Source organism: Mustelus asterias, chromosome 19 (genome assembly GCF_964213995.1).
Source record: "Mustelus asterias chromosome 19, sMusAst1.hap1.1, whole genome shotgun sequence".
NCBI lineage: Eukaryota > Metazoa > Chordata > Chondrichthyes > Carcharhiniformes > Triakidae > Mustelus > Mustelus asterias.
In genome coordinates this window covers 84,651,745-84,676,367 of record NC_135819.1, presented here as the reverse complement: position 1 = coordinate 84,676,367, position 24,623 = coordinate 84,651,745, and the positions used below count along the sequence as shown (strand labels likewise).

Genomic DNA, 24,623 nt, shown 5'->3' with positions numbered 1-24,623 from the left:
AAGGCATACGACATGCTTGCCTTCATAGGCTGGGGCATTGAGTTTAAAAATTGACAAGTCATGTTGCAGCTTTATAGAAGCTTAGTTAGGCCGCACTTGGAATATAGTGTTCAATTCTGGTCGCCACACTACCAGCAGGGTGTGGAGGCTTTGGAGAGAGTACAGAAAAGATTTACAAGGATGTTGCCTGGTATGGAGGGCATTAGCTATGAGGAGAGGTTGGAGAAACTTGGTTTGTTCTCACTGGAGCGACGGAGGTTGAGGAGCGACCTGATGGAAGTCTACAAGATTATGAGGGGTATGGACAGAGTGGATAGTCAGAAGCTTTCTGCCAGGGTGGAAGAGTCAATTACTAGGGGGCACAGGTTTAAGGTGCGAGGGGCAAGGTTTAAAGGAGATATACGAGGCAAGGTTTTTACTCAGAGGGTACCTGGAACTCGCTGCTGAGGGAGGTATTGGAAGCGGATACGATAGTGACTTTTAAGGGGCATCTTGACAAATACATGAATGGGATGGGAATAGAGGGATGTGGTCCCTGGAAGGGTAGGGGGTTTTAGTTCAGACAGGCAGCATGGTCGGTGCAGACTTGGAGCGCTGAAGGGCCTGTTTCTGTGCTGTAGTTTTCTTTGTTCTCTTTGTTGTTTGCTCAGTGTCCTCTTGGTCCTGAATAGGCCCTACTCTTTCCCTAGTTATCCTCTCCCCATTGATATACTTATGGAATATTTTCAGATTTTCCCTACTTTTAGCAGCCAGAGCTTTATCATATCCCTTCTCTGCATTCCTAATTGTTTTCATAAGCTCCACCCTGCACTTTCTGTGCTTCACTAATATCTCTGCTGATTTCTTCCCCCTTACCTGCTAAATGTCTTTCTTTTCCTTCTCACCATATCCTAAATATCCATAGAAATCATAGAAACCCTACAGTGCAGAAGGAGGCCATTCGGCCCATCGAGTCTGCACCGACCACAATCCCACCCAGGCCCTACCCCCACATATTTTACTCGCTAATCCCTCTAACCTACACATCCCAGGACTCTAAGGGGCAATTTTCTAACCTGGCCAATCAACCTAACCCGCACATCTTTGGACTGTGGGAGGAAACCGGATCACCCGGAGGAAACCCACGCAGACACGAGGAGAATGTGCAAACTCCACACAGACAGTGACCCGAGCCGGGAATCGAACCCGGGACCCTGGAGCTGTGAAGCAGCAGTGCTAACCACTGTGCTACCGTGCCGCCAGAGAATTCTCCTCAGCTGCAGCTATTCTCAGAGAGAAAAATTTCATTTACCCTCTCTTGACTATAAATGTCTCAGTCCCTTATCCTGGATACTTCCAATCTTTTCCAGCTAACCAGCTTGTTGCTTTCTTTGGCACAAGATTTTGCGAGGCCCCCTGTTGATTTTTTCACGAGTTTTAAATGAGGCAACCGTCAGCTTCTGTTCCCTCACTAAACTGCAAACTGAGACTAAGCCTCACCTGCATCCCACCTGGTCAATTCTAGTTAGTGTTCTTATTCTGCTTAATGTGCAGGCCTATCAACCTGTCATTTACATTGCTCTCTTCTCTCAGTGAGCTGTAAACCACATGAGGTCCAAACTGCAACTGACTCTCATAGCAAACACACCAAATAAACAGAAAATAGAAAATCCCCTGAATCGCCTCACCTATCTCCATGGCAATGTAATCTTCTCTGGACTGTCTTCAAACCAACCTTGAGGTTAATTGTCTCACATTTACAATTTCTTCTTCAAACTGATGAGGTGAATGGGTTTTACAATCTTTCAGAGTTCACCGAATATTTTTAAACTAATTTGGCCCAAAGTAAACTCTCTGGACTGTCATTGCTGCAAGGATTGCAGACAGCACGTCTCCAGCTAAACCCAACTGCTGTTTTATAAATCTATCTTTCTAGCTGTTTACCTCTGAAGACAACACGATCCCAACCTTTTAACAGTAATGGGCTTTAAGCTTGTCTTACATTTTGTTTCCATTTTATAAAGTTAAACTTTAATTCCTGAAATGAAAAGTTCCAGACTAAAACACAACTAAATATTCACATAACACAACACATTTCTAAGTTTATTGGTAAAACTTCCTTATTAATAGATCCCAGCATTTCTCCAACAACCGGTGTTGCATCTACTCTCCCTTCTTGTTTGAAAAGCACTGTTACATTTCCAATTTACAATCTGTTCCTGAATCTAAGGAATTTTGGAATATCATAGCTAACACATCCACTATCTGCAGCTTTCTCTTTTAGAACCCAGGGGTGTGTCCAATTGTAAATAAATTCATTCACTGCTGATATCAATCATCTGGGGACAGGCTCCAAAGACAATGTGGGTCCAGGCACCAGAAATGTGTTATATTGCCGAGTTCACCAAGGAGAAGGACTAATGCTGCCACCTCCTGACCAGCCATTGTTACTGCAGACTGACACATTGCATAACACAAATCTCTAACCTATTTATACTTCTTTCGTAGATTGCAAAATATTTCTCAATCTTTAGAGCCTGCGCAGTTTCCTTTCATTCACTGAGACGTCATGAGACAAGATGGAATAATAGAGACTTATATAATTCTAACAGGTCTTGACAGCATAGATGGAGGGAGAATCCCCGATGGTTGGGGGTTGTCCAGAATTAGGGGTCACAGTCTGAGGATTCAGGGTAGAACATTTAGGACGGAGGTGAGGAGACATTTCTTCACCCAAGGAGTGGTGAGCCTGTAGAATTCATTACCACAGGAAGTAGTTGATGCCAAAGCATTGAATGTATCCATGAGGTGGCTGGATATAACACTTGGGGCGAACGGGATCAAAGGTTATGGGGAGAAAGCAGGATTAGGCGATTGAGTTGGGCGATCAGCCATGATCGTAATGAATGGTGGAGCAGGCTTGAAGGGCCGAATGGCCTCCTCTTGCTCCTATCTTCTATATTTCTATGTTTCTGATGCTGAAAAATATGTTTTGGTCATAGTTCACTTATTTTCTGATCCAGTTTTAAAAAATATTCTACTGGAATTATAAAAAGTTTGTTTTTATATTTGTAATGAAAAATAAGTTTAGTGAGGGGGTGTTTGATTTCTGACAATCTTACATTCCAATGTTTGTGAGTCAGACACTCAATATCATGGATTTGTTGCTAAAAACTCTCTTCATCTTAGAAAATATCAGCAGCTTAATTCCCTGACTCCCTTTGGAGAGAGGCGAGTGTGTTTGACCGATTCCTCCAAGTGCCCGGGATAAACGGACCGTGTGTCTGGCAATGGCAAGGAAGGTAAAAACATTGTGTGAGATGGATAACAGCAGCATTGACACAGGGTCACTGATTCCTCCTGACTGCAGAGAATGAGTGTGTGGAGAGACCGAGAGTCTTCATTCCGAGAGTGCACAGAATGGCCATTCACACTGACCTCACAGTGACCTCACACAGCGACCTGTGACCTCACACACTGACCTCACAGTGACCTCACACAGTGACCTCGCAGCGATCTCACACAGTGACCTCGCAGTGCCCTCACTGTGACCTCAGTGACCTCACACAGTGACCTCACAGTGATCTCACACAGTGACCTCGCAGTGCCCTCACTGTGACCTCAGTGACCTCATACTGACCTCACACTGTGACCTCGTAGTGCCCTCACAGTAACCTCAGTGACCTCACTCAGTGACCTCGCAGTGATCTCACAGTGATCTCGCAGTGACCTCACTGACCTCTCACAGTGACCTCACAGAGTGATCTCACAGAATGACCTCACAATGACATCACAGTGACCTCAGTGCCCTCACACAGTGACCTCACAGTGACCTCAAACCGTGACATTATACAGAGCTGGTGACCTCGCACAGCCCCCTCCCCTTCCCCTTCATACCCCAATCAACCCCCCACCTCCCTCCCCCCTTATACACTCCAATCAGCCTCCTCCCTGTACCCTCACACAACCCAAAAAGCTCCCTCCCATTCCCCCACAGCAATCAGTTATGAGACCATCATCAATGTATACCACAACCTGTGATAACCCCTGCACTGAACTCTCCATTGTCCTCTGGAAAATTGCACATGTTGAAAACACAATAAAAGGCAGATGTGTGTCTGGAACAATGCTTTGTGGGTGTTTATCATGACATAACCTCAGGAAGTATTGTCTAACTCAAGTTGCTGATGTGTGTGACTCATATCCAGATTTATACAAGAGTGACATCCAGCCAGCATTGCACACAGGTCTTCAATCTTCGGGATTGGATCCTTATTTACTTGACAGCTTGATTAGTCTGGCTTCAACACAGAGACAATAGGTGCTGCCCACTTTGTGGAAAGAACTGGCTGGATCAGGCCCAGTTCTTCCTATCTCTCTAATCCAGTAGCCACCTTTTCTTATATTTTTAAAATATATTTATTATTGTACTGGTCTTGCACTGAAAAATTGAGAGCTTTCCTCTGGATTCGGATAGATCTTCACCTGTCGGCCTTTTATTTTGCCGAACGAGTCACTGAAGATTGATTCATATCTTCATCGCTTCGAGCAGTTCTTCTTCCCGCGCTTGAAAAATCTCGGACCAATTTAATTTGATTTCTTTACGCCAATTGCAGCCCCAGAAGGCTTTGTTCTTTGCCTGATGCTATTATTACTTGGAGCTGGGCGGACCGTTGCCTGTAGCTTACAGGTTACGTTGTCATGCCCATTATTTTTATGGCTTCCCCTGTGTAAGTTTTTAACCTATCACAGTAGCAGATTCCCCGGTAGCTACTTCCACCTTGAGGCTTCCCATTTCCCCAGACCATTACAGTAATGGGGGCTATCTTGTCCGTGTTCACGTTCAACAGGGAGCGGACATCTCAACTGTTGGTGCAAGCTTCTTCCACATTAAATACTGGTAGCTCTCTAGTTAATTGGCTACTGGGTAGACTTGACTTGGTTTTGTGCCGATGCCTTAACTGGCCTTTCCTGTGACAGAACAAACATTCAGCCTTTTTATAGCTGCAGGCTTCAGGGGAGTGGTTACCCCACAACGGTAACATTCCGCTTCAATCTTTGCCAATTGAATTCCTCAGCTGAACCTTCTTGTTTATTTGGGTTGAATTCTCTTCTCACTTCACTGCTACGTCTTGGTTTTTTGCACCTGCTGACTGCAAGTTCCCACCCCAACTGGTGAATGGCACCATTTTACTCTGAGTAATTATTCTTCACCCTTCCAGCTCTCGCTATTGCCAGCGCTATCTCCAGCATGCACTCAGAATTTATACCTGACTCTGCCAGCAGCTTCCGCTGATTAGCCTCATTATTCACCCCATAGAGTACTCTGTCCTGCAGCATATCATTCAAAATGGTTTCAAAGTTGCAGAGCTTTGAGATTTGCTTCAGCTCGGTGATATAAGTCACAATAGTTTTCCCTGGGGCTCTCCCCCTTAAATTAGAACAAAGAACAAACAACAAAGAAAATTACAGCACAGGAACAGGCCCTTCGGCCCTCCAAGCCTGCACTGACCATGCTGCCTGACTGAAGTAAAACCCCCTACCCTTCCGGGGACCATATCCCTCTATTCCCATCCTATTTATGTACTTGTCAAGATGCCCCTTAAAAGCCACTATCGTATCCGCTTCCACTACCTCCCCCGGTAACGTGTTCCAGGCACCCGCTACTCTCCGTGTAAAAAATCTGCCTCGTGCATCTCCTTTAAACCTTGCCCCTCGCACCTTAAACCTGTGCCCCCTAGTAATTGACTCTTCCACCCTGTGAAGAAGCTTCTGACTATCCACTCTGTCCATGCCTCTCATTATCTTGTAGACTTCTATCAGGTCTACCCTCAACCTCCGTCGCTCCAGTGAGAACAAACCAAATTTTTCCAACCTCTCCTCATAGCTAATGCCCTCCATACCAGGAAACATTCTGGTAAATCTTTTCTGTACCTTCTCCAAAGCCTCCACATCCTTCTGGTAGTGTGGCGATCAGAATTGAACACTATATTCCAAGTGAGGCCTAACTAAGGTTCTATAAAGCTGCAACATGACTTGTCAATTTTTAAACTCAATGCCCCGGCCGATGAAGGCAAGTATGCCGTTTGCCTTCTTGGCTACCTTCTCCACCTGCATTGCCACTTTCAGTGACCTGTGCACCTGTACATCCAGGTCCCTTTGCCTATCAATACTCTTAAGTGTTCTGCCATTTACTGTATATTTCCTATCTGTATTGGACCTTCCAAAATGCATTACCTCACATTTGTCCGGATTAAACTTAAATCTCTACAATATGACCAATGGTTTTGAATGGAAATGTGACTTTATCAATTCAATGATCTCACTGAATGACTTAGAATTGGGTGCGTTTGGGTTGTGAGACTGCAAATCAGATTGAAAGCCTGAGTCCCATACACACTCAGGAGAATTGCCTTTCTCTTCCCCTCCTCCTCTATTCCATTTGCCTGTAAGTAACATCCCAAACACTCTTTGTATTGTGTCCAGTCCTTCACGGAGGCATCAAAACGATCTATCCATCCACGTAAGAGCATTTTTGTAATTACTCTTCTTTGACTCAACTTCATCGGAAACTGCATACAGTTCAAGGCTCACTTTTACCCTCATTGCCAATGTAATGGTTATTCACACACAGTTGAGGGAAAAATAACAACACGCTTATTTACAGGAGGAGGCAACACAGCCAGCTCACGAGAAGGTTCTGGAAAAGAAACCCAAGCTCACCAGGGTGAACCCTCACCTTGCTTTCTGATTGGTTCCTCAGGTCATGTGACCCTTACTCTGCAGCTTGATCCTTAAAGGAACAATCACCACTCCCTCCCCCACAGCAATCACTACCCCCTCCCCCTCACACAGCAATCAGCCTCCCTCCCCCTTAGCAATCATTATCCCCTCCCCCTTACACAGAAATCAGCACCCCGATTACCCTCCCACATCTCCCTGACAACCCCACCATTGCTGCCTCAGAGTGCAGTAAGTAGTCTCACGACACCAGGTTAAAGTCCAACAGGTTTATTTGGTAGCACGAGCTTTCAGAGCATTGCTCCTTCATCAGGTGAGTGACCTGACTCTCACTCACCTGATGAAGGGGCAATGCTCCGAAAGCTCGTGCTACCAAATAAACCTGTTGGACTTTAACCTGGTGTTGTGAGACTACTTACTGTGCCCACCCCAGTCCAACACTACCATCTCCACATCATGCCTCAGAAGGTGGTGACACCAAATACTGTTCACAAGACATAGTTTGGAAACGTCAACTTGATAAAACAATGGCCCTGGTGATAAATGGATGGAATCACACACCCACAATGAACGGATCAAAACCTTGTATCTCAGAGAATGAAAGTGTCATCTCGGTGTGTTCAGGACTGAATGTTGCTGATGTTCCTACTTTCTGGTGAAGACACATCAAAGGTCATCAGCAGAGACATGTTAACGACGAATAAAACCCGGCTGTATATAAACAACATTGAAAGGCTGATGTCAAAATGTCCACTAGATCTGACCTGATGCTCTGGCAGAGAGTGAGCAGGGACTTAGTGCCGTTCCCATTGCTGAAACCAGATGCTGTTTGTAATATTCCCGCTTCAAGTTTAACAAGAATACCATGGTTCAAATTACAAGTAACCTGCATAGCAAATAGAATCCAGTTACCTTTTAGCAGGTGGGGTAGGTGGATAATACCTAGTACAGGACACACCGTCCCAGGCACAGTACGGGTCTCTGGCGAGGCAGCAGTCAGTACAGGCTGAACCGTACATGTCACATTGATGGATCTTCACCTGAACAATGCCTGACCTTGAACCCACGTATAAATTTTGCTGCATTAAAATAAAACAAAGACAAGTTATTCTGACCTGTGGCCATTCACCCCATTAATGATTGCAAGTAATTAATGTCAGGCATTGCGGATGAAGTCACATAGACAGTGGGGCTGATCTTCCATCTAATGGGATTCTCGATTTCTGATTTTTCCCATCCCTCGCCGGTGAGGGAATGAGATTCCTGCAAGAACCTCAATGAAAAACATCCTAATATACTAAATGGACTTCTCTGACATATGTTCCTTCACATTAAGAATTCTCTCCTCAACCACGTAACGTCGCATTTCCAACTGCTTTTTAAAATGTGAAGCAGTCGAGGGGAATCTACCAGCAGTGAACGGTAAAGAACAGCGGGAGAATGACTGTCCCCTGGCATCGGGGGATAGAGGGTGAGGTGGCCGCCCCACTGTTTATTGGAGGCATGGGAGATTCCCCATATCCTTGGGAGGGTGCTGTCTGTAGCAGAGACAGACACAGACAGTACCATCTGCAGCAGAGACAGACACAGACAGTACCATCTGCAACAGAGACAGACACAGACAGTACCATCTGCAGCAGAGACAGACACAGACAGTACCATCTGCAGCAGAGACAGACACAGACAGTACCATCTGCAGCAGAGACAGACACAGACAGTATCGTCCGCAGCAGGTACAGACACGGACAGTACCATCTCAGCAAGAACAGACACACAGACAGTACTGTCTGTAGCAGGGACAGACACAGACAGTGCCGTCTCAGCAAAGACAGACACACAGACAGTACTGTCTGTAGCAGAGACAGACACAGACAGTGCCGTCTGTAGCAGGGACAGACACAGATATTACTGTGTATAGCAGAGACAGACACAGACAGCACCGTCTGCAGCAGCGACGGACACAGACAGTGCCGTCTCAGCAAGGACAGACATGGAGATGAACTGACTCAAAAACAATACAAAAAAATTGCAAATTCTAAAATTCTGAAATATAAGCAGCAAAAGTTTGAAAATAAAATGCAACAGCTGCATCAGGGTGTTGAAAGAAAGGGGAAGAAGTTTTTCAGAGTTTGTGTGACATTCTGCTCAGTGCCAGGGACAGAAGCATTTCTGTCAGTCTCTTTTCACAGCTGCTGAATAATCAGTGTGAAATTCCAACACTGTCTGCTCCCACTCAGTGGGAGCAAGTTCATCGTTCCTGCCAAAAACAAGCACAAAGTCAGAGGAGGAACCACACTACCCACCACTGTTAGCCTTCATCAAGGTGAGAGTTTATTGGTTGCTATGGTGCTTGCATATTCTTGCAGCTGCTGAGATATGACATGAATACGCCTTTGTCTCGTCGGCAATCTCAATAATCTTGGCTGCTTAGAACAGACCCTCTGAATGGATTAATCCTATTGTCATGTGTATATTATTGTGGAACAGCAGCCACTGTAAACTGACACCACAACGTGGATATTTAGTTTCTTGAATGATTTATTATTGCTCATTAAGTTAATTTTCCCTCTCCTTGTCCCACATTTGCATATCTCTTACCCGTTTAACCGAAAACTCCATGGTGACAATTGGTGTTGGAACCTGAAATTGAAACAAAGGTCTCTGTTACTTGATGCCCAGTAATATTTCATTGCCAGGTGAGGAAATCAGCTTAAACACAGACAATACAACCAATTCTCACCTTAAACACTTGCAGCTCCTCCAGCACCACTTCCTCCAGAGTCTCACTCTCCTGATTGTAAATTATAATAATTTTTAACACGATTCCTGCATCTGTGAAAAGGACAAAGGCTTTGTTAAACATTTTGAAACGTTGTTTTGAATCGTTTGATGCCAGCTTGAAAGGGTTAATAATCAACAAGTTTAAAAATCACAATGCCAAGTGTTCTTTCTAAAAGTCTTCAACAATAAGCACTTTAGTCTGAGAGAATTCATTAAATCAGACATCTGGAACGAGAAAAAAGGAGTGATGTCCCAGACACGGACACAAGCTGAGATTTCACTGATAACTTGTAACAATGATGAATTGGGTCAGCTAACATGATTAAGTCTTTACACTGATTGGATATTATAATTAAGCAAGTGTGAAGTGATTGTGATTGGTTTTGATACCAGTACCTTATGAATGATGTAATCTTAATCAATAAATGTGAATGGATAGAGAAGATGCTTATATCTTGATTGGTATATGCTAATTACTTGTAATCAAATTTGAAACTACAACTGCTCATGTATTCCTGAATTCTGGGCTCTGTCTCATTACTGGCACTGACCTTTGATTTTCCAGGAACCAAGCTATAAAACTTGATTAAAACAGCTGTTTAAGAGAATTCTGTGGGTGGAATTTTCCCCAGAAATTCTAAGTGTTGAATTCATGTGAAAACTGGAGTAATTCACGTTGTTTATTTCAGTGGGAGTTCAGAGAAGAATCTCCCACACTCTGTGCATTGCAGGAGTCACCAGGGACTTTTCCCACTAGAAAGACTGAAATCAGTGCGCTGAGTGGGCCACTTTTCTTGCGCTGATCTGTCACTGCTGAGATTGGCACATACGCAGTGGCCCCGCACTGATGGCCTCCCAATCGCTCACCAGCTCCACGACCTCCGAAACACCAGCTCCCTGCTCCCCCCAAGGTTAATCACTGGCCCCTGATTATTCTCGGGCCCAGCCTTGATCCCCCTCTCCAGGGGGCACAGGCTGGTACTGCCAGGGTGCCCCAGCCCAAGGGAAGCACCCTGCCGCCTGACTCTTTGGGGGGTCCCAATTGGTCTCCCTTCACTCCAGCGGGGTCACGCTGCTCGTCCCCCAAAAGTGGGGAGCTACTGTAATCCCGCTGGAGTGAAACACTGTGGCTTTGGGGGCGGCGGTGGGGGGGGGGGGGGGGGGGGGTGGAGAGATTCTTGCGGATCCAGAGGCTTCAGCCCTGGACCTGGTAATCTCAGTTAAATTATATTACAATGACCATATAAATGGTCTTTGTGCCTTCCCGCCGATTTCCGGCACGGAGCAGACACTGCTAGAAATCCGGTGCTGGCAGACACAACAGGGCGCTAACGCTCGTGATCCCCGCAAATTGGCTGACACCAGAATCTCCCAGCCCGCTACGCTGGAAAATGAGCACAGCAGGGTGGGAGAATCGTGGCCTGTGACTTGGTCATGAAGGGTAAAGTTGTGATTAATTTAAAGGCTGACATCAAAGTCGCAACAAAGCTACATTCCAATCTTCTCCAGTAAAATTAACAGGGTGAATACATTCTGGAAAGATTCATTCAGTGTCACAGAGTCACTTGCTGCTTGTGTTCTCCTTTCCAGTCTGTTCTCAGTGTGAACAGACCAGCTCCAGTGTGGACACTGTTTCTTATGTCTCCATGATGTGCACTGTCGTTGCTCCATTCATTGGGGATCGAATTCTAGCTGAATCAACAATTCTTAAGGAGACTGTCAGAAGCTGTTCACAAATCCATCAAAGATTTCTTTATAACCTTTCTGTTTGCAGACACAGGCAGCAGAAGTGCACCTACTGAATCCACTGCCTGACCCACTCCTGGATTTCTACCAATCCCCATCTTCCAGCCAACAAACATCACATCAGCTGATTATCCACCTTGTTCATTGGCTGATCAGATGCAATTTGGAATAAATGAAACAGAACATAGTGAATTTTGTTTATTCCAATCAGCCTGAATTTTCCATTTACTCATCACAAAAAAACTGAATGAATGAGAAAATGAGAGAATTTGATGACAGTTTGTGATTACAAAATCGGTATTTCAGCCGTTGGAGAGGCATTAAGACTTATTATCACAGGAAGTGTTTCATTGCACAGACTTTTAGGAGGCAGTGACAGAGTGTTATTGCCACTGATTTAGTAATTCAGAGACCCAGAGTAATGCTCGAGGGATCTGGGTTGAAATCTCAGATTTCAGATCTCAGAGAGGAAGTGTTAGGTTTTTTAGGGAACATTAAAACTGACAAAGCCCCAGGGCCTGATGGCATCTATCCTCGACTGCTCAGGGAGATGAGAGATGAAATTGCTGGGCCTCTGACGGAAATCTTTGTCGCGTCTTTGGACACGGGTGAGGTTCCTGAGGATTGGAGGATAGCGAATGTGGTCCCGTTGTTTAAGAAGGGTAGCAGGGATAACCCAGGAAATTATAGGCCGGTGAGCTTGACGTCCGTGGTAGGGAAGTTGTTGGAGAGGATTCTTAGAGACAGGATGTATGTGCATTTAGAACGGAACAATCTCATTAGTGACAGACAGCATGGTTTTGTAAGAGGGAGGTCGTGCCTTACAAATTTGGTGGAGTTTTTTGAGGAAGTGACAAAAACGGTTGATGAAGGAAGGGCCGTGGATGTCGTCTATATGGATTTCAGTAAGGCATTTGACAAAGTCCCACATGGCAGGTTGGTTAAGAAGGTTAAGGCTCATGGGATACAAGGAGAAGTGGCTAGATGGGTGGAGAACTGGCTTGGCCATAGGAGACAGAGGGTAGTGGTCGAAGGGTCTTTTTCCGGCTGGAGGTCTGTGACCAGTGGTGTTCCGCAGGGCTCTGTACTGGGACCTCTGCTATTTGTGATATATATAAATGATTTGGAAGAAGGTGTAACTGGTGTAATCAGCAAGTTTGCGGATGACATGAAGATGGCTGGACTTGCGGATAGCGAAGAGCATTGTCGGGCAATACAGCAGGATATAGATAGGCTGGAAAATTGGGCGGAGAGGTGGCAGATGGAGTTTAATCCGGATAAATGCGAAGTGATGCATTTTGGAAGAAATAATGTCGGGAGGAGTTATACAATAAATGGCAGAGTCATCAGGAGTATAGAAACACAGAGGGACCTAGGTGTGCAAGTCCACAAATCCTTGAAGGTGGCAACACAGGTGGAGAAGGTGGTGAAGAAGGCATATGGTATGCTTGCCTTTATAGGACGGGGTATAGAGTATAAAAGCTGGAGTCTGATGATGCAGCTGTATAGAACGCTGGTTAGGCCACATTTGGAGTACTGCATCCAGTTCTGGTCACCGCACTACCAGAAGGATGTGGAGGCGTTAGAGAGAGTGCAGAGAAGGTTTACCAGGATGTTGCCTGGTATGGAGGGTCTTAGCTATGAGGAGAGATTGGGTAAACTGGGGTTGTTCTCCCTGGAAAGACGGAGAATGAGGGGAGATCTAATAGAGGTGTACAAGATTATGAAGGGGATAGATAGGGTGAACGGTGGGATGCTTTTTCCCAGATCAGAAGTGACGTTCACGAGGGGTCACGGGCTCAAGGTGAGAGGGGCGAAGTATAACTCAGATATTAGAGGGATGTTTTTTACACAGAGGGTGGTGGGGGCCTGGAATGTGCTGCCAAGTAGGGTGATGGAGGCAGGCACGCTGACATCGTTTAAGACTTACCTGGATCGTCACATGAGCAGCCTGGGAATGGAGGGATACAAACAATTGGTCTAGTTGGACCAAGGAGCGGCACAGGCTTGGAGGGCCAAAGGGCCTGTTTCCTGTGCTGTACTGTTCTTTGTTCTTTGTTCTCACCACGGAAGATGGTGACATTTCAATTCAATAAAAAATTGGAATTACAAGTCCAGCAGTGACCATGAAACCATTGCTGATTGTCAGAAAAACCAATCTGGTTCATTAATATCCTTTAGGGAAGGAAATGATCGAAGATGATTGATGAGGGTAGGGCAGTGGATGTTGTCTACATGGACTTCAGTAAGGCCTTTAACAAGGTCCCTCATGGCAGACTGGTGCAGAAGGTGAAGTTGCATGGGATCAGAGGTGAGCTGGCAAGATGGATACAAAACTGGCTCGGTCAAAGAAGACAGAGGGTAGCAGTGGAAGGGTGCGTTTCTGAAAGGAGGGCTGTGACAAGTGGTGTTCCTCAGGGGTCAGTGCTGGGATCTTTGCTGTTTGTAATATATATAAATGATTTGGAGGAAAATGTAACTGGATTAATTAATAAGTTTGCGGACGACACAAAGGTTGGTGGATTTACGGATAGCGATGAGGACCATCAGAGGATACAGCAGGATATAGATCTGTTGGAGAATTGGGCGGAGAGATGGCAGATGGAGTTTAATCCGGACAAATGTGAGGTAATGCATTTTGGAAGGTCTAACACAGATAGGAAATATACAGTAAATGGCAGAACCCTTAAGAGTATTGATAGGCAAAGGGATCTGGGTGTACAGGTACACAGGTCACTGAAAGTGGCAATGCAGGTGGAGAAGGTAGTCAAGAAGGCATATGGCATGCTTGCCTTCATCGGCCGGGGTATTGAGTTTAAAAATTGGCAAGTCATGTTGCAGCTTTATAGAACCTTAGTTGGGCTGCACTTGGAATATAGTGTTCAATTCTGGTCGCCACACTACCAGAAGGATGTGGAGGCTTTGGAGAGGGTACAGAAAAGATTTACCAGGATGTTGCCTGGTATGGAGGGCATTAGCTATGAGGAGAGGTTGGAGAAACTTGGTTTGTTGTCACTGGAGCGATGGAGGTTGAGGGGAGACCCGATAGAAGTCTGCAAGATTATGAGAGGCCTGGACAAAATGGATAGTCAGAAGCTTTTTCCCAGGGCGGAAGAGTCAATTACTAGGGGGCATACGTTTATGGTGCGAGGGGCAAAGTTTAAAGGAGATGTACGAGGCATATTTTTTACACAGAGAGTAGTGGGTGCCTGGAACTCGTTGCCGGGGAGGCAGTGGAAGCTGATACTGTAGTGACTTTTAAGGGGCGTCTTGACAAGTACATGAATAGGATGGGAATAGAGGGAAACGGTCCCCGGAAGGGACGGGGCTTTTAGTTCAGTCGGGCAGCATGGTTGGTGCAGGCTTGGAGGGTTGAAGGGCCTGTTCCTGTGCTGTAATTTTCTTTGTTCTTTGTTCTTTTGAAATCTGCCCTCCTTACCCAGTCCCAAATCACAGAAAAGTGGTTGAAATGGCCGAGCAAGCTACTCAGTTGATGAGCAGTTAAGGATGATGGGTAATGAATGGGTTGCATGTTGGCACAGTGGTCAGTACTGCTGCCTCATAGTACCAGGGACCCAGGTTCGATTTCCGGCTTGGGTCGTCTGTGCGGAGTTTGCACATTCTCCCCGTGTCTGCGTGGGTTTCCTCCGGGTGCTTCAGTTTCCTCCCACAGTCCAAAAATGTGCGGTTTGTATGGATGGGCCATGCTAAATTGCCCCTTAGTGTCAGGGGGACTAGCTAGGGTAAATGCATGGGGTTATGGGGATAGGGCCTGGGTGGGATTGTGGTTGCTGCAGACTCAATGGACCAAATGGCCTCCTTCTGCACTGTAGGATTCTATGATTCTGTGAATGCTGGTTCATCCAGTGATGCCCACATCCCATGAATAAAACAAAACAGAATTTTGGGCCCAGTTCAGAAAGATGGAAAGAGGATCTGTGACCCTATTTCATCCTAAATTCCCCCAGCATTTTCTTGCAAATTCTGTGTTACCTGTGCCGATGAACAGGACGTCATATTCACCGTCTTCAGCATCAACACGGTCAACTACAAGCTGCTTCAAGTTGTGTTTCCCATCATTGCGCAGCAACACCGGCCTCTCATGTCGAGGATGGACTGGTTGGTACATCGTGGGATGACTGCGCACAAATCGAAGGACATCATCTGGGTAATCCTTTGTCGAGCGATACTTAATTCCAGGAGGTGCATTAATCTGACTGGCACACTGCAACAGAGAACAAAGCAGTTTGCCGGTCACGTGTCAAGTTGTGTCTATTTGGCTAAGTGGACTTAAAATTCCAGCTGTTTCATACAGTCTCATGAAATCAAACAAATCATAAACTTTTTGTTATTTTAGCACAAATCATGTCCAGCTGGAACATACAGATAAAGAATCAAATTCTATTGGTGTAACACAAGCTTTGACTGCTAAACAAACCACTTTGAACCGCATTGTAATGCAGTGGATATTCAAGTCGTGCCACAGAATGTCATTATTGTAGATGCGATGTCGCTTTTAAAATGGACCCATTAGTCATGTTGTTGCTCCGGAATCATGCACTTTATGCTGTTGTGATAGGATCAGAATTGAAAACATAGGGCTCTCTGAATGGTTCACTGTACAAATACTAAGTAATAAACAACAATACACTGAGAGGGGAGATGAAGTGAGAGATCTTGGCGCACAAATCCACAGGTCACTGAAGGTAGCAGTACAAGTAGATAACATTGTAAAGAAGGCATATGGAATGTTCATTGGCAAAGATATAGAATATAAATATAGGGATATAATGTTGGAATTGTATAAACACTGGTGAGGCCACAACTGGAGTATTGTGTACAGTTCTGGTCACCACATTACAGGAAGGACTGATTTGATTTTGATTTAATTTATTATTGTCACATGTATTAACATACAGTGAAAAGTATTGTTTCTTGCGCACTATACAGACAAAACATACCATTCAAAGAGAAGGAAACGAGAGGGTGCAGAATGTAGTGTTCCAGTCATAGCTAGAGTGTCGAGAAAGATCAACTTAATGCAAGGTAAGTCCATTCAAAAGTCTGACAGCAGCAGGGAAGAAGCTGTTCTTGAGTCGGTTGGTAAGTGACCTCAGACTTTTGTATCTTTTTCCCGAAGGAAGAAGGTGGAAGAGAGAATGTCCGGGGTGCGTGGCGTCCTTAATTATTCTGGCTGCTTTGTCGAGGCAGCGGGAAGTGTAGACAGAGTCAATGGATGGGAGGCTGGTTTGAGTGATGGATTGGGCTACTTTCATGACCTTTTGTAGTTCCTTGTGGTCTTGGGCAGAGCAGGAGTCATACCAAGCTGTGATACCGCCAGAAAGAATGCTTTCTATGGTGCATTTGTAAAAGTTGGTGAGAGTCGTAGCTGAAATGCCAAATTTCCTTAGTCTTCTGAGAAGGTAGAGGTGTTGGTGGGCTTTCTTAACTATAGTGTCAGCCTGGAGGGACCAGGACAGATTGTTGGTGATCTGGACATCTAAAAACATGAAGCTCTCGACCCTTTCTACTTCATCCCCATTGATGTAGACAGGGGCATGTTCTCCTTTACGCTTCCTGAAGTCGATGACAATTCCTTCATTTTGTTGACATTGAGGGAGAGATTATTGTTGCCGCACCAGTTCACCAGATTCTCGATCTCATTCCTGTACTCTGTCTCGTCATTGTTTGAGATCCGACCCTCTATGGTAGTGTCGTCAGCAAACTTGAAAATCGAATTGGAGGGGAATTTGGCCACACAGTCATCGGTGTGTAAGGAGTATAGTAGGGAGCTGAGGACACAGCCTTGTGGGGCACCGGTGTTGAGGATGATCGTGGACATAATTGCTCTGGAGAGCATGTAGAGGAAGTTTACTCGAATGTTGCCAGGGCTGGAGAATTGGAACTACGAGGAGAGATTGTAGAGTTTGGAGGTGTTTTCCTTGGAACAGAGAAGGCTGTGGGAGTGACATGATTGAAATGTACAAAATTGTGAGGGAGAGGGAGAGAGTAGATAGGAGGAGCCTGTTTCCTTTGGCAAAGAGTTCAAAAACCAGGGGCCATAGATTCAAACTAAATGGCAGAAGGATTAGAGGGTTCATGAGGAAGAACTCTTTTACTCAGAGGGTGGTGGGTGTTTGAATTTGCTCTCTGAGTTGGTGGTATTGACAGAGGCCCTAAACTCTTTTGAAAAGTACTTGGATCTGCACCTACAGGGCAATGGGCCAGGTGCAGGAAGGTGGGATTAGAAAGAACACCTGGGTGTCCTTGGGCTGTCATGATGTGGAGATGCCGGTGTTGGACTGGGGTAAACACAGTAAGAAGTCTCACAACACCAGCTTAAAATCCAACAGGTTTATTTGGTAGCAAAATCCACTAGCTTTCGGAGCGCTGCCCCTTCGTCACCTGACGAAGGGACAGCGCTCCGAAAGCTAGTGGATTTTGCTACCAAATAAACCTGTTGGATTTTAAGCTGGTGTTGTGAGACTTCTTACTGTCCTTGGGCTGGCATGGGCAAGATGGACCAAATGGCCCCTTTTGTGCTGTATCATTTCTCTGGTTCTATAGAGTGCTGAGTTCTATACAAAGCAAAAGATCCCAGATCTCATTCTCACTGACTGGAGAGTTATATCCAAACCGTGCGAGCAGCATACCACAGTCAGTCTCTCTGAATTAAAGGGTAAAAACTGTCCTTTAGTTTCTGCAGCTACTAATCCATATTTAAATATTCATACTGTGTGACCATGTGATATTCTCCATTCTGATGACATCCTGGGCTCAGCAGTGTTGGATGTTCGGATACAGTTACGACCGGAACTGGACTGGTGGATTTTGGGCATGGACTGAGGTACAAATGAAGGATGGCAAATTAGCTGAGGCACCAGCTGGAGGGTGACTGCTGATTGTGAAGCTGCATTACATCAAATCTGGGTGTGCAGGAGGGTGAAAGGGCAGTGAACTGGACTCGGACTATGTGACTGTAGGAATTATTAGAGGAGATAACGCAACTTATTTCCACAGTGTAAAAAATGATAATAGATCTACAGAAAGAAATCTTTTCAACTCGCAGCTCCTGACACACACAATTCAAGGCAGGGTCTCATTACACTGACTAATGTTCCGAAAGTCCCGAAAGTTTCAAAATGGTGTCCGTGCAGATGAACAGAACATGCTCATTACTCACATTCTCTATCCTATAGGTCATTTCCAACATAGGGAGGCAGTGGCATAGTGGTCTTGTCACTGAACCAGTAATCCAGGGAACCAGGAAAATGTTCTGGGGTCAAGGGTTCAAATCCCATGAGGACAGATGTTGAAATTTGGATTCAATAAAAATCTGGAATTAAAATTCTAATGATGACCATGAAATCATTGCCGATTGTTGTAAAAAACCCTCAGGTTCACTAATGTCCTTTCGGGAAGGAAATCTGCCACCATTATCTGGTCTGGCCGACATGTGACTCCAGAGTCACAGCAATGTGGTTGACTCTAAAATACCCTCAGGAATGGGCAATAAATGCTGCCCAGCCAGCGACGCCCACATCCCAGGAACGAACATAGGAAAATAAACAATGGAAGTTACCTGGGAGGTTCCCCCTCATTGTTCCACTGGAGCAAGCTGAGAGGGAGTGATTGGAGGCAGCAGTGCTGGTGAGAGATTAATTGAATTGTTTATTTATTTAATTAGTCAGCTAGTGTGTGTTTTTTTTTTGGTCTTTACTTTTGCAGTTGTATTTTAAGTTTAAAGTGAAAACTGGAAGTGGGCTGCTAAGGAGTCTGGGAAGGGTTTTTTAAGGCACATGAAGTATAAAAGGTAGGCTGCAGTATACAGCGGGCAGCGTCGGGAGCGGGCAGAGGAGTGTGTGGGAAGCAGGGTGTGAGCTATAAGGCTTTGGCTCACAGGGCTTAGGCAGAAAGGGCGAGCGGGGTGAGTTTAAATTCATTTTTGCTGTTTCTATCTGGTACTGGCAAGGTATCTAGAGGGGATGGGTGTGCAGGCAGTGCTATGTTCCTCTTGCACTATGTTTGAGGTGAGGGACGACGACAGTGTCCCTGCTGATTACATCTGTGGGAAGTGCACCCATCTGCAGCTCCTCCAAAACCGTGTTAGGGAACTGGAGCTGGAGCTGGATGAACTTAGGATCATTAGGGACACAGAGGTGGCCATAGACAGAAACTTTAGGGATACAGTTACTCCGAGGAATGAAAACAGATGGGTGACGGTGAGAGCGGCTGGGAGGAAGCAGTCCGTGCAGGGATCCCCGGTGGTCGTTCCCCTTAGCAACAAGTATTCCGCTTTGGATACGGTTGAGGGGGATGACATACCAGTGGTGAGCCGCAGTGAGAGGATCTCCAGCACTGTGTCTGTCTCTGTGGCTCGGGAGGGTAAGGGGCAAAGCGGGAGGGCGATAGTTATTGAGGACTCGTTAGTTAGAGGGATAGATAGGAGGTTCTGTGGCAGCAAAAGAGACTCACGGATGGTATGTTGCCTACCGGATGCCAAGGTCCGTGACGTCTCAGACCGTGTTTTCCGGATTCTGAAGGGGGTTGGGAAACAGTCACAAGTCGTGGTACATATTGGTACCAACGACATAGGTAAGAGAAGGGACGGGGATTTAAAACAGGAATTTCGGGAGCTGGGCTGGAAGCTGAGAGCAAAGACAAAACATGTGGTCCTCTCTGGTACGTTGCTGGTGCCACGTGATAGCGAGTTGAGGAACAGGGAGAGAGTGCACTTAAACATGTGGTTGCAGGGATGGTGTAGGAGGGAGGGTTTCAGATACGTGGATAATTGGAACACATTCCGGGGAAGGTGGGACCTGTACAAACAGGACGGGGTGCACCTGAACCACAGGGGCACCAATATCCTAGGAGGGAAATTTGTTACGGCTCTTCAGGGGGGTTTAAACTAATTTGTCAGGGGAGTGGGAAAAGGAGTTGTAGTCCAGAAGTCAGTGAGGGTGGTGAGGTATTGGGAAAGGTATCAGGGTCAAGGGTGGGTACCGGTAGACAGGAAGGTGGGTTGAAGTGTGTCTACTTCAATGCAAGGAGCATCCGGAACAAGGTAGATAAGGCCATAAGACATCGGAGCGGAAGTAAGGCCATTCGGCCCATCGAGTCCACTCCACCATTCAATCATGGTTGATTTCAACTCCATTTACCCGCTCTCTCCCCATAGCCCTTAATGAACTTGGGGCGTGGATTGGTACTTGGGACTACGATGTTGTGGCCATTACGGAGAGGTGGGTAGAACAAGGACAGGAATGGTTGTTGGACGTTCCGGGGTATAGATGTTTCACTAAGTGTAGGGAAGCTGGTAAAAGAGGTGGAGGAGTGGCATTGTTAATCAAGGATAGTTTAACGGCTGCGGAAAGGCACTTCGAGGGGGATCTGCACACTGAGGTAATATGGGCTGAGGTTAGAAATAGGAAAGGAGCGGTCACGTTGTTAGGAGTTTACTATAGGCCCCCAAATAAGACCATAAGACCATAAGACATAGGAGCGGAAGTAAGGCCATTCAGCCCATCGAGTCCACTCCACCATTCAATCATGGTTGATTTCAACTCCATTTACCCGCTCTCTCCCCATAGCCCTTAATTCCTCGAGAAATCAAGAATTTATCAATTTCTGTCTTGAAGACGCTCAACGTCTCGGCCTCCACAGCCCTCTGTGGCAATGAATTCCACAGACCCACCACTCTCTGGCTGAAGAAATTTCTCCTCATCTCTGTTCTAAAGTGACTCCCTTTTATTCTAAGGCTGTGCCCCCGCGTCCTAGTCTCCCCTGTTAATGGAAATAGTAATAGAGATGTGGAGGAAGAAATTGCTAAGCAGATTATGGATATGTGTAGGGGTCACAGGGTAGTTGTCATGGGGGACTTTAACTTTCCAAATATTGATTGGAACCTTTGTAGGTCAAATAGTTCGGATGGGGCAGTTTTTGTGCAGTGTGTACAGGTGGGTTTCCTGACACAATATGTGGATAGGCCGACAAGAGGTGAGGCCACATTGGATTTGGTACTGGGAAATGAACCGGGCCAAGTGTTAGATTTGGTTGTGGGAGAGCACTTTGGAGATAGTGACCACAATTCGGTGTCTTTTGTTATTGCAATGGAGAGGGATAGGACCGTACGGCAGGGCAAGGTTTACAATTGGGGGAGAGGTAATTATGATGCGATTAGGCAAGAATTAGGGGGCATAAGTTGGGAACAGAAACTGTCAGGGAAAGGAACTAATGAAAAGTGGAACTTTTTCAAAGAACAAATACTGGATGTCCTTGATAGGTATGTCCCTGTCAGGCAGGGAGGAAATGGCCGAGTGAGGGAACCATGGTTCACGAAAGAGGTGGAATGTCTTGTGAAAAGGAAGAGGGAAGCTTATGTAGGGATGAGGAAACAAGGTTCAGATGGCTCGATTGAGGGTTACAAGTTAGCAAGGAATGAGCTGAAAAAGGGGCTTAGGAGAGCTAGGAGGGGACACGAGAAGTCCTTGGCGGGTCGGATCAAGGAAAATCTCAAGGCTTTTTACTCTTATGTGAGGAATAAAAGAATGACCAGGGTGAGGTTAGGGCCGGTCAAGGACAGTCGTGGGAACTTGTGTATGGAGTCAGTAGAGATAGGCGAGGTGATGAATGAATACTTTTCTTCAGTGTTCACCAAGGAGAGGGGCCATGTTTTTGAGGAAGAGAAGGTGTTACAGGCTAATAGGCTGGAGGAAATAGATGTTCGGAGGGAGGATGTCCTGGCAGTTTTGAATAAACTGAAGGTCGATAAGTCCCCTGGGCCTGATGAGATGTATCCTAGGATTCGTTGGGAGGCAAAGGATGAGATTGCAGAGCCTTTGGCTTTAATCTTTGGGTCCTCGCTGTCCACGGGGATGGTGCCAGAGGACTGGATAATGGCGAAGGTTGTTCCTCTGTTTAACAAAGGGAATAGAAATGACCCTGGTAATTATAGACCGGTTAGTCTTACTTCGGTGGTTGGTAAATTGATGGAAAAGGTCCTTAGAGATGGGATTTACGACCATTTAGAAAGATGCGGATTAATCCGGGATAGTCAGCATGGATTCGTGAAGGGCACAATTTTCAGATTGGAGGCAGGTTGCTAGCGGAGTGCCGCAGGGATCAATGCTTGGTCCTCTGCTCTTTGTGATTTTTATTAATGACTTAGAGGAGGGGGCTGAAGAGTGGATCAGTAAATTTGCTGATGACACCAAGATTCTTGGAGTAGTGGATGAGGTGGAGGGCTGTTGTAGGCTGCAAAGAGACATAGATAGGATGCAAAGCTGGGCTGAAAAATGGCAAATGGAGTTTAACCCTGATAAATATGAGGTGATTCATTTTGGTAGGACTAATTTAAATGTGGATTACAGGGTCAAAGGTAGGGTTCTGAAGACTGTGGAGGAACAGAGAGATCTTGGGTTTCATATCCACAGATCTCTAAAGGTTGCCACTCAAGTGGATAGAACTGTGAAGAAGGCCTATAGTGTGTTAGCTTTTATTAATAGGGGGTTGGAGTTTAAGAGCCGTGGGGGTTATGCTGCAACTGTACAGGACCTTGGTGAGACCACATTTGGAGTATTGTGTGCAGTTCTGGTCATCTCACGATAGGAAGGATGTGGAAGCGCTGGAAAGAGTGCAGAGGAGATTTACCAGGATGCTGCCTGGTTTGGAGGGTAGGTCTTATGAGGAAAGGTTGCGGGAGCTAGGGCTGTTCTCTCTGGAGCGGAGGAGGCTGAGGGGAGACTTAATAGAGGTTTATAAAATGGTGAAGGGGATAGAGTGAACGTTCAAAGACTATTTCCTCGGGTGGATGGAGCTATTACAAGGGGGCATAACTATAGGGTTCGTGGTGGGAGATACAGGAAGGATATCAGAGGTAGGTTCTTTACGCAGAGAGTGGTTGGGGTGTGGAATGGACTGCCTGCATTGATAGTGGAGTCAGACACTTTAGGAACATTTAAGCGGTTATTGGATAGGCACATGGAGCACACCAGGATGATAGGGAGTGGGATAGCTTGATCTTGGTTTCAGATAAAGCTCGGCACAACATCGTGGGCCGAAGGGCCTGTTCTGTGCTGTACTGTTCTATGTTCTATGTTCTATGAAATGATATTTATTTTGCTTCAATCTGCCAGGAATTTGATTGAAAATGCCCAAACACTTCATTTAGATGTTTAAAAGCCAATCCAAAGCGAGGCTATCACCCCATCTGTTTGGATCTGATTCCACAAGTGAAATAACAGTTTATTCCACCATCATTTCTTTTTATTCTTGAAAAGGAAATTTCAAACTTTTGAGATGTATAACTACTTTAGACTTCAGGGAAAGTTTATAGCTTTAGATCATTCACTAGCACAGGTCTGTACTATTTTTCTTTTATAATTAGGCCTTGTTAGTGTGAAGGTCACTATTGACCAATGTTACGTCTTAGTTTCCCCGAACCTGGCATTGATACTGTGTGAGTCCTGTGAGAGTTCACCTGTCATGACTGGCGAAGATCAATGGGCCGGAATATTCACTCTGACCTGATCATCCTGACCAACAAAGAACAATACAGCACAGGAACAGGTCCTTCGGCCCTCCAAGCCCGTGCCGCTCCCTGGTCCAAACTAGACCATTCTTTTGTATCCCTCCATTCCCACTCCGTTCATATCGCTATCTAGATAAGTCTTAAACGTTCCCAGTGTGTCCGCCTCCACCACCTTGCCTGGCAGCGCATTCCAGGCCCCCACCACCCTCTGTGTAAAATACGGCCTTCTGATATCCGTGTTAAACCTCCCCCCCGCCTCACCTTGAACCGATGACCCCTCGTGAACGTCACCACCAACCTGGGAAAAAGCTTCCCACCGTTCACCCTATCTATGCCTTTCATAATTTTATACACCTCTATTAGGTCACCCCTCATCCTCCGTCTTTCCAGTGAGAACAACCCCAGTTTACCCAATCTCTCCTCATAACTAAGCCCTTCCATACCAGGCAACATCCTGGTAAACCTCCTCTGCACTCTCTCTAAAACCTCCACGTCCTTCTGGTAGTGTGGCGACCAGAACTGGACGCAGTATTCCAAATGCGGCCGAACCAATGTTCTATACAACCGCAACATCAAACCCCAACTTTTATACTCTATGCCCCGTCCTATAAAGGCAAGCATGCCATATGCCTTCTTCACCACCTTCTCCACCTGTGACGTCACCTTCAAGGATCTGTGGACTTGCACACCCAGGTCCCTCTGCGTATCTACACCCTTTATGGTTCTGCCATTTATCGTATAGCTCCCCCCCTACGTTAGTTCTACCAAAATGCATCACTTCGCATTTATCTGGATTGAACTCCATCTGCCATTTCTTTGCCCAAATTTCCAGCCTATCTATATCCTT

At 45.8% G+C, this 24,623-nt stretch overlaps 1 protein-coding gene across 1 annotated transcript in view; it reads right to left on the bottom strand.

Annotated features, from left to right (window-relative positions):
* LOC144507516 (semaphorin-3E-like) overlaps positions 1–24,623 on the bottom strand; it is a 335,905-nt gene that overhangs the window by 22,289 nt on the left and 288,993 nt on the right. Inside the window, exons 12-15 of the mRNA XM_078234643.1 lie at positions 15,241–15,472; positions 9,461–9,552; positions 9,319–9,360; positions 7,633–7,799 (exon numbers count right to left, since the gene is read on the bottom strand). Of these exons, the coding sequence (XP_078090769.1) occupies positions 7,633–7,799; positions 9,319–9,360; positions 9,461–9,552; positions 15,241–15,472 (533 nt within the window). The remainder of the gene's footprint in view (positions 1–7,632; positions 7,800–9,318; positions 9,361–9,460; positions 9,553–15,240; positions 15,473–24,623) is intronic.